General features: G+C 36.3%; 2 protein-coding genes and 1 non-coding gene across 3 annotated transcripts; 1 reads left to right on the top strand and 2 right to left on the bottom strand.

Annotated features, from left to right (window-relative positions):
- The first annotated feature begins 213 nt into the window (after positions 1-213).
- On the top strand, positions 214-1,211 carry LOC147387939 (chlorophyll a-b binding protein 40, chloroplastic-like). Its single transcript, XM_086421221.1, has one exon. The coding sequence runs from the start codon at positions 302-304 to the stop codon at positions 1,100-1,102; it is 801 nt and encodes a 266-aa protein (XP_086277347.1). The 5' UTR covers positions 214-301; the 3' UTR covers positions 1,103-1,211.
- A 6,287-nt stretch (positions 1,212-7,498) lies between these two features.
- On the bottom strand, positions 7,499-8,433 carry LOC147387938 (chlorophyll a-b binding protein, chloroplastic-like). Its single transcript, XM_086421408.1, has one exon. The coding sequence runs from the start codon at positions 8,376-8,378 to the stop codon at positions 7,575-7,577; it is 804 nt and encodes a 267-aa protein (XP_086277534.1). The 5' UTR covers positions 8,379-8,433; the 3' UTR covers positions 7,499-7,574.
- Positions 8,434-10,371: 1,938 nt separating this feature from the next.
- On the bottom strand, positions 10,372-10,451 carry TRNAL-UAG (transfer RNA leucine (anticodon UAG)). The gene has a single exon. It is a non-coding gene; the product is annotated as a tRNA-Leu (tRNA).
- Between the last annotated feature and the right edge of the window lie 696 nt (positions 10,452-11,147).

Raw genomic sequence — 11,147 nt, 5'->3', positions numbered from 1 at the left:
CAACACCTGAGCCATCCACGTTGGTTAGAGCCAATAGAATGAAATCAAAACCTTGGCTTCTATTGGTGAAGATTATATAAACTATCTTAGGAATTGGTGGTGTAAAGAGTGCCAAATAGGCAGATTCTCCAAAGAAACTTAGACCCAAGTGACCAATGAAAATAGGGATTTAGATATCCATGGATAAAGATCCTCTTCTCTCTTCTCCCTATTAATTCAACCCAACAGCAACCATCACAAACACCTATCTTAGTATACAAGAGTCTTATTCATTTCTCTTCTTCTCAATCCTTCGATCTCCATGGCTGCTTCAATGGCTCTCTCCTCTCCCTCATTTGCTGGACAGGCGGTGAAGCTCGCCCCGTCTGCGTCTGAGCTTCTAGGAGAAGGGAGGGTCACCATGCGGAAGACGGCGGGAAGGCCTAAGCCTATACCATCGGGAAGCCCATGGTACGGCCCAGACCGTGTCAAGTATTTGGGTCCCTTTTCAGGAGAGCCTCCATCCTACCTAACTGGTCAATTCCCTGGTGACTACGGGTGGGACACGGCCGGGCTATCCGCCGACCCAGAAACCTTTGCCAAGAACCGTGAACTCGAGGTAATTCACTGTAGATGGGCCATGCTTGGGGCCCTTGGGTGCGTTTTCCCTGAACTGTTGTCCCGCAATGGGGTGAAGTTTGGTGAGGCTGTGTGGTTCAAGGCTGGTGCACAAATCTTTAGTGAAGGTGGATTGGACTACTTGGGTAACCCAAGCTTGGTTCATGCTCAAAGCATTCTAGCCATTTGGGCTACACAAGTTATCTTGATGGGAGCCGTTGAGGGCTACCGTATTGCTGGTGGGCCACTTGGTGAGGTTACTGACCCATTGTACCCAGGTGGCAGCTTTGACCCACTTGGACTCGCAGAAGATCCCGAAGCTTTTGCCGAGCTGAAGGTTAAGGAGATCAAGAATGGGAGATTAGCTATGTTCTCCATGTTCGGGTTTTTTGTTCAGGCAATTGTGACTGGCAAGGGACCTTTGGAGAACCTAGCTGATCACCTTGCCGATCCCGTCAACAACAATGCCTGGGCCTATGCCACCAACTTCGTCCCCGGAAAGTGAGAGAGTTGTAGATCATAATCAGGTCCTCAGTTTGTTTTGAGTGTGGATTTGAGATTGTTGTTTATGATGTAAATTGATTACAAGTAAGGTATTTGTGTTGTTAATTCAAGTGTCTTCACCTATGTTCTCGATGCCATAGTTTACGAAGCCATTCCGAAAGAAGTTAGCCAGCAAATTAAACATTGATAGGCATGTCAATGGATGAGATTCAGAAGGGATCTGATTTTATCAAGAATTTGTTCGAAACGAATTGCTTTAATTCACTCAGGATCTGATCTGTTATCTTAATGGAATGGGTCTTAATTGGATAGGATCCTTAATTAGACATCTCTACATTTAAATCCCCAATTAAATAGATAAACAGATTTGTTGGATCAAATAATAGGCTTGAACCTATGCATTAATAACTAGGTTTTAGTACATTTATAGACATGAATACTCCATGGGGTTTGAGTCAATTGCTGAGAAATTGTTTTCTAGGGATCCCTGCATAGCCCGCAGCGCAAGCAATGCATCCCCAATTTGGATATCTTCCCTATACTGCAGCCTAAGATAACATTTCAAAACAAAGTGGAAATTAGAATAACTGAAACAATATGCTGATTGCATTGAAAAAATGGTAATGAAGCTCGTACCTTGGCAAGTGAAGAAGATGCCACTGAACGTGCAATTTTTGCTGCCTTGGCTTCATTGTTTGCACCAGTTACTGTGACCTACACTTAAATTGTTACTTAATTAGACATTAAATATTCTCTAGCCAACATATATGAAAGACCTTATAACATCATCAGGTCAACATCTTCATTTTATTACTTCAAATAGTCTCTAGTTCATTTCTTTGTATACAGGTTGGTGTTAGTGTAATTGTAGTTTGTTCCCAAACCCATGTAAACATCTTTATTTTATTACTTCAATGGTTTATTACACTGTTCTTTAACAACTAATTGCTTTTAGAATTAGTTGACAGAAAACCAAACAAGAAAACAGAGCAACCAAAAATACAAACAAACCCAAATTAAAACTATTCATGATATAAACTTACGGTTATGCACACTTAAATTACTCCATCTATGCAATTGTAACGAGTCCATATCAATTTGACAAAGTTAAAATTAAATGCAATTTTTGTACTCACTTTCTCAATGAATGGACCTCAAATCACTTTTCTTCAATAAGATGCTCTAAGAGGCAAACCAATATGGGAAATATAAAACAAATTAACCTCACTTCCAAGGGTCTCAAAAAGAGAGGCCAAGATGGAATTTCTAGTTAATCTTTATATAACCCGAGCTTGAGCTTGTAAACTCGGGTTAGTCCGAGTTAGGTAGTTTTGGGTAGGTTGGGTGGTTGAGCTAGATGAACAAGCCGAATTTTGTTTTAATTAACAATATATATATATATATATAGGGTGGCGTTTGGAGGCCCTAAAGATAGCCAAATATTGTGCCAAACATTTTTCAAAATATGGGTTGAAAGTTTCAGAATTGGCTGATTTTTTGTGAGGGTGATCTCTATGATGAGGAGATCATCCTCACCAAAAATCAGACCGTTCTAAAACTTCTAACCCTATCAAAAGTGGTTTACAAAAATAGGACGATCCACGATTCTTCAACTTATAAATTAGGGTTAGAAGTTTCGGAATGAGCTGAGTTTTGGTGAGGATAATCTTTTCATCATAGAGATCATCCTCACAAAAAATCAGCTCATTCCAAAACTTTTAACCCATGTTTTGAAAAATGTTTGGCACAATATTTGTCTCTTTTTAAGGCCTCCGAACACTCCCCATATATATATATATATATATATATGGGAAATGTTCAGCACCCTAAGTTTTACCACACACTTTAACAAACGTTTTTTGTCCTACATGGGTTAGAAGTTTTGGAATGGGCTGATTTTTGGTGAGGATGATCTCTATGATTAGAAGATCATCCTCTCCAAAAATCAGCCCATTCCGAAATGTTTAGCCCCATGTTTACACGTTGAAAAATCGTGGACCGTCCATTTTTTGTAAATCAATTTTGATGGGGTTAGAAGTTTTGGAATGAGCTGATTTTTGGTGAGGATGATCTCCTCACCATAGAGATCATCCTCACCAAAAATCAGCTCATTCCGAAACTTCTAACCCATGTAAGACAAAACGCGTTTGTTAAAGTGTGTGGTAAAACTAAGGGTGGCGAACGGGACCCTATATATATATATATATGGGAAATGTTCAGCAACAAACATTTTGGCAAAACATTTTTCAAAACATGGGTTAGAGGTTTTGGAATGGGCTGATTTTTGGTGAGGATGATCTCTACGGTGAGGAGATCATCATCACCAAAAATCAGCCCATTCCAAAACTTCTAACCCCATCAAAAATGGTTTACAAAAAATGGACGGTCCACGATTTTTCAACTTGTAAACTGGGGCTAGAAATTTTGGAATGGGCTGATTTTTGGTGAGGATGATCTCCTCACCAAAAATCAGCCTATTCCAAAACTTCTTACCCAAGTAGGACAAAACATGTTTGGTAAAGCGTAGGGTGGTGAATGGTATATATATATAAGGTCCCCGTTCAGCACCCAACCATTTACCCAACAATTTGCCGAACCATTTTTGTCTTACATGGGTTAGAAGTTTTGGAATTGGTTGATTTTTGGTGAGGAGATCATCCTCACCAAAAATCAGCCCATTCCACAACTTCTAACCCTATGTTTACAAGTTGAAAAATCATGTACCATCCATTTTTTGTAAAGCATTTGTGATGGGGTTAGAAGTTTTAGAATGGCCTGATTTTTGGTGAGGATGATCTCCTCACCATAGAAATCATTCTCACCAAAAATCAGCCCATTCCAAAACTTGTAACCCATGTAAGACAAAAATGTTGGGCAAATGGTTGGGTAACTGGTTGGGTGCTGAACATTTCCCATATATATATATATTAAACAAAAAAAATTTAAAATAAATAAAAATATGTTTTTTTATATAAAATACTTATATAATTTTATATAGCCTCGGGTTTGGGTTGTGTTGGGTTCGAACCCTCAAATCGAGCTCAACCTAACCTACGTTAAGTTGAGTTATTCTAATCTAAGCTCAACTCATGTTTTACATAACTCAACAAGGCTCTAAACATAATTAATTGTGATACTAACTCACATACTTGAGAGACATTTTTTGATGTTGCTGTTTTGTGCTATTGAGTTAGTTCTGTTTTAGAAATCTCATCAATAAATGTAGGTACATCCATGACTATAATCTCTTCAAGAACACCAATCCCTTCGGCTATACAGCCAAATGACAACTCATTTGGTTACAAAAATTTGCCTCTAGGGCACAACTCAAACATGAAAGGAACCTTGGTATTGATTCATCAAGTACCTTATTGCCAACTTTGATATAGGATTTTTCTAAAACAGAAATTAGCCAGAGTTAATATATAGCCCTCACAAAATCAAATGGAATATTGAGAATTCGAGATTGAGCATTATTGTGCTAAAAGACCATCAAATGTCCTCGCCATTATCTAGCTTAAAGTGTGTATTGCTCTTAGAATGAAAGAATACACTTCTCTTACGTTTCATTTATAACCTTAGGGTTTTATGTAGCATTGTGAAGGCTATTAACAGAAAGAAGATACAACAAATACAAGTGACATCATTAGCAAAATCATGTAAGAAAATCCATTAGGAGTCAAAGTGAAACAAGATCTCATTACATATATTAGGACTTCTCTAATCTCAAATCACAGAACCACCCTTCAAATATTTTGATTTTATTTGAACCAAACTTGGCTTTACTACAAAACATGATGGAAGTTAGTCAGACCCAACAACTGGGTCAGGCTTTTAATCACTGTGATGAACAAATGCATAACCATTTGTCTCTCTCATTGTAAATGTTTGTATTCTATTAGTGGCATTATATTGGCAAAAAAGATTATACATTGAGGAGAAATTTCGTGACTATTTACCTTAGGGTCATTTCATCTTTGTACAATTTACATATTCATTTATAGTAAACTCGTTTAAGATTTCTATGATGCAATTTATGTTCTTCAGAGAGGAAGAGAGATTGAGTGATTGTAACCCGAATTTTCGAAGTAAAAGTGAAATGACATAATCTTCATCAATAGACGTAGGCAATCTTATAAAACCATATAAATTTTGTGTCGTTCTCTCATTATTTCTGATTTCAATCCCTTTTGTTCTTTCATAGTTGTCAGTGTTTTACAATAAAATACATATTATAATGCAGCAATTGAAGCCATAAATAGTGATTAAACCTCCCAAACTAAAAGTATGTCACCATAACTCCCTAAGCTTAAGCCAGACATACAAAGTCCTTTTGAAGGGCCTATAGTTGTTTGACCAAAGTGTTGAGTGGTGATGATGATTTCAATGCCACTTTCTCTGTGCCCCAACCAAAGTTAAAAAATAAATAAATAACTTCAATGCCGCTATTTAGTTATAATAACTCTCTCCGTTCCCCTCCAAGAAACACATTTCCCCTATGGTTATTAGTTTAGTCATTACTAGTATTTCTCAATTGCTCCAAATCCTCCTTCTAATTCTCTTAGTTCCCCTTGAAGAGCATCTCTTATCATTTATAATTTTTCTTTGCTTTTGGTTTGTTAAATGGAATCACTGGATCTAAGTGTCATTGATGCACCCAGAATTGATATGATTAGATTAGACTTTTTCTAGGATAAATTGATTTCTTCCTAAAACTTTTGAAATTTCTGAAGATTAAAACAAGATCTCATATTTTATAAATTTGGAGTAAAGGATCCAATAATTAATTATGCAATCTAATTTCCAATCGTGTTTTTTCAAATTATGCTGTCTCATTGTTAGAATTTTTAAATGCAATTGAATAGGATCTTATCTATTCAGGGTTTATGTTCTTAATTTTAGAGTCTAGCATGTATCAAATTTGCAATTGCCCATCCAAGCCAACCAAACACCATTTTCTTCATATTTCATATGATATAACTAAACATGGAGATATTTTCTTGAGGAATTTCATCTCAAACCAATACAGAACATGTTTATTGTAATGGACATCAATACACTTCAATTAACCGAATTCTATGGCTCTAGAAAATTTTGAAATAGAGAAAGAGCCAAATCTCTCAAATTCCAATTTTATTTAATCTTTTATGTTTTAGATTAATCAAAACTTAATTTTCAACAAACCTTTTATATATATATTGAAAACAATCAATTTGATGCAAATCAAGAGAGAATAATAACTAAACCCTAAAAACAAAGTCTTGGATTCTTACAAAAACAACCAATCGGGAAAAAAATGGTCAATTCTGACAACCAAAAGAGATCTAAATCACAAAAAGTCCTCAATTCTTACAAAAAAATCTCACCAAAAAAGAAATTAGAATTAAATAAAAGAGACAAGGTTCAATCGACTTAACTCGATTCGACCCAAAAATTGAGGATTTTGCAACGTTTTCGTTCGGACTCCTATTTAAGTGTGCTTATAGGCTAAAATATATTTTTTGATCATTTTGAATCCAATGGTGAAGTCAGATTTTATTAAAAATGACTAGAAAAATCTTAAAATTTTATCATAAATCCCACTTTCAAAATTTTCTTAATATTTAATTTTCTCAATATATGAATAAAAAATTCAAAGTATTACATAAGAGGTGATTATTACAACTCTTCAATATGGGACACAACATTTCAAATATTATAATATATCTTACTATTATCAATATGCATTTTCTTCAACGTAGAAGTTAGTCATGTACTTGAGACCAACTCTTCAAGAACTTGAATCCTGACTCATCCTATAGCCCGAAGGGATGGCCGTTGAGTGCAACTTAGGTGTCTAACACAACATAGACAACATAATCCTTACAAAGAAATGAGAAACCTGATGTCTATTGAGTCGAGTCAAATTGAAAACTCAAAAGTGGAATGGATGATATGAGTCCAATAAAATATATTTAATTTAAAATAAAGTTTATATAATATTTTAATATAAACAAAATATTCATTTTTTGTTCACCAAAAAATTATATATATATATATATATATATAGAGAGAGAGAGAGAGAGAGAGAGAGAGAGAGAGAATTATGATAACCGGACTCCCTACTCAAAATACTCTCCTGACATGGCATATGCTAGAATCATAGATTGTATGTCTCGGGATACACATCCTCATAAATATGTGTAGTTGTGTATCCCGAGAAAAATAGCTAGGGTTCTAGCACATACCACATCAGGAGAGTATTTTGAGTATGCCACGTGCAGGAGTAAAAAAATCATTACAAACATTGAAAAATTATTCTCCGTTCAATTCTAGCTAATTAAAGCATTGAAAAATAGTTAAGTTTTTGAATGATCACTCCGCTGACCGATGAAGCTATCTATTTAAAAGGCTAAACTGAATTCAAATTTTTTTCATTAGTTCTTGTCAATTTACATCACAAACAACAATCTCAAAACCAAATGAGGACTTGATCACTTTCCGGGCACAAAGTTGGTGGCATAGGCCCAAGCATTGTTGTTGACAGGGTCGGCCAGGTGATCGGCCAAGTTCTCCAAAGGTCCCTTGCCAGTCACAATTGCTTGTACAAAAAACCCGAACATCGAGAACATAGCCAATCTCCCATTCTTGATCTCCTTCACCTTTAACTCCGCGAAAGCCTCGGGATCATCAGCCAGCCCAAGTGGGTCAAAGCTGCCACCAGGGTACAATGGATCGGTAATCTCACCAAGCGGGCCACCAGCAATACGGTAGCCCTCAACGGCACCCATCAAGATAACTTGGGTAGCCCAAATGGCTAGAATGCTTTGAGCATGAACCAAGCTTGGGTTACCCAAATAGTCCAGCCCACCTTCACTAAAGATTTGGGCACCAGCCTTGAACCACACAGCCTCACCGAACTTCACCCCATTTCGCGACAATAGTTCGGGGAAAACGCACCCAAGGGCCCCAAGCATGGCCCATCTACAGTGAATGACCTCGAGTTCGCGATTCTTGGCGAAGGTTTCTGGGTCGGCGGATAGCCCGGCTGTGTCCCACCCGTAGTCACCCGGGAATTCACCGGTTAGGTAAGATGGAGGCTCACCTGAGAAGGGGCCCAAGTACTTTACTCGATCTGGGCCGTACCATGGGCTACCGGATGATATGGGCTTGGGCCTTCCTGCAGTTTTTCTCATAGTAATTCTTCCTTCCCCTAGAAGCTCTGAGGCAGAAGGGGAGAGCTTCACTGCCTTTCCTGCTAGAGAAGGAGATGAGAGAGCCATAGTAGAAGCAGCCATTGCTGACAAATTGAGAAGAGAGATGATGCTGTAAAAGCTTAGGAGATGTTTGTGGCTCTTGTTGAAGGGTTGTATTAATAGGAGTAGAAGAGTTAATGGTCCTTATCTTAGGGAGATCTCTATCTCTATTCTTATTGGTTCAAGTGTTTGGTAGTTAGATTTTGTTTGTCGGCTTGGCACTATCTTATCTTTTGTGGGTTCATGGTCGAAGAATGATGTGGTGCCAAGTGTCCAATATGAATATACTATTATTGTGAGACATGATAGGATGCTTACTGCTGTTAAGAATAATTCTGCTACATATATCTCATGGTGAAAGAATGATAAAAGGTTTAAACAGTAATATAATTTATTTTTTAGGCCTTTTGAGATATATTGTATGGTGGAGTAATTGAATATATTGAAAAAGAATTATATGGCATGGGGTCCCAATAATATTCTAAGCGTTGCTAACAATTTTAATAGACTTATCTTCAATTAATAGATCTTTAGTCAACATTAATGTGATTATTTATCAATTATATAAAGAGTTAATAGTATCTCTATTAGAAATTTAAAATATATATAAAAACAAATTTGAAGTTATTATCCAAGAATTTGGAGTACTTGTTACAAAAATATTACTTCCAATGACACTTTTGAGAGGTGATTTTTATAAATCACTGGACCTTCTTCTTTATTGGCAAAATTATTTGGTACCTTTTTCTTTTTGGAATCCAAGGTATCTAGACATCTTAGAGTACCTGACTAATCCTCGGGACACGTACATGCCCATCGTGGACCAAGTTTAGGTGTTGTGACCCTTGTTAGCATTTCAGAATACAGCAAAAATTTGAGTTCTATTCGATTATTTTATTGCAAAAATTCAGTCAAAATTTTGATAAATGGAAAATGTGCGGCATATGCTTCATGCTTGTTTTATCCGTTTCATTTAAAAAATTCAGCCATATGATAGTGATTTAAAAAGTGATGGTAATGATGAAATTGATGATGCTAATGGTGATGGTGAAAGTGGTGGTAATAATGATGGTGGTGATAACGAGGACATTGAGATGATTTTTCCATTGATTTTTAATAAAAGACCAGAGTTGAGGGCAAATTATCAATTTGGAAAATTAAGGTGTAATCTCAAAAATAAATGTAGAAGGCCATGTCATTATCTTTTTTAAAGATAAAATTGACATTTGTCACTTAAAAAGGTGGATTCCTGCAATTCAAAGTTGACTTGTGTTACATGTCACAACTTACAATTTTACACTTTGCAACATACAATAAGTTATAATAGCATTTTTTTTTTTTTTTTGACCAAGTTTTATAAAAAGTTCGTAAAAATCGTAAAAGAACACGTTTTATTGTTTTTAGATTTAAAATCCGTGAATTATTCAAAATAGTTCAATAATCCGGAGAATAATAGTTTCATTGAAAAAAAATGAAAAATTCTTGAATTTTTCAAGAATTAAATGGGAGATTGCTAGCAATGAGTGGTGACTATGTGAATATGCTCATTTAATTGCTGGGTCATTCTAGGCCGGATTGATGTTTGGGATGGACTCAAAATTGGGAATGAAACCCACCCATGGATTGCCTAAGTGGTATAAGGACGAGCTCGTGAAATGTGGGTTAAGCGCACATCACGGGTTCAATTCCTCTCTTGGGGTTTTCTCATGATTTAACGGGGGGACCATGGCGGTAGGTTTTTGTGGTAATCCTCTCCAAGATTAGTTGTGGTGCACGCAAGCTGGCCCGGACACTTGGCTAGAAAAAAAAAATTGAGAATGAGGCCCGTTGGCCGGCCCGATATAATTATTTATCTCTTCAAAATAAATTATATATATGTTTGTGATCCACATATATGACCTTGGACTATGATTTTGAGGTCTAATTATGATCGAACCATTTGTGGCTTGGCCGATTTGACTCATTTTTAGTGCGTGGGCTCACCGAATGGTTGAGACTCACTCACGAGTCTCAACATTAAACAATAAAAAAAATATGACAGCTGTGGGATTTGAACCCACGCCCTTTCGGACCAGAGCCTAAATCTGGCGCCTTAGACCACTCGGCCAAACTGTCTTCATATGGTAGTTGTCTTCATATGGTAGTTATTGACAATTAAAATTTCATATAATTATTTTCTTAACATATGATTAGTTGATTTAACTGATAGAGACTTTTAAAGAAGAATAATAATTGAGTGACCTCAAGATTGGACCTCACATCCCACACCTTGACATGAAAAGTGTATGGGATCCATAATTGATTTCCTCGAGATATGAGTATGGGTCATATCCACTTTCATTTCAAGATGTGTGATATGAGATCCAATCTTGAGGTCACTCCAGCACGACTCACATCTCCTTAACTTAGGTCAAAATCATTGACCCTAATCATTTGAAAATGTGTTAGCGAAACTCACCAGACGTGTTTAACATATAGGAACTAACCAAAATTTCCGTTAAACTATGAAGTTATAGAAGCACAATTGAGGTAAATTTATGAATATAATTATAAACAAATTTACTTAAGATACTAAAATAGGGGATCTATATAAATATTCTGGAGGGATAAAATAATACTCTCTTTGGATCAGGCACATGATACCAAATAGTATAAATATCGTCGACTAGTGCAAATATAAACGAGTAGATTTGTACCAATCCCGAAAATTTGCATCGGTCCCATCCATCTATCTTTCTTTCGTTTCGATATTTTTGTTCTTTTCTGAGTGATGTATTTGTGCAATTGATTGCAGCAGAATTCCCAAAAAAA

The sequence above is a fragment of the Akebia trifoliata genome, chromosome 13, assembly GCF_017979445.1.
Source record: "Akebia trifoliata isolate Shusen 1 chromosome 13, ASM1797944v1, whole genome shotgun sequence".
Lineage (NCBI taxonomy): Eukaryota > Viridiplantae > Streptophyta > Magnoliopsida > Ranunculales > Lardizabalaceae > Akebia > Akebia trifoliata.
The sequence above is the reverse complement of the archived record's forward strand: the minus strand, read 5'-3'. Positions and strand labels throughout refer to the sequence as shown.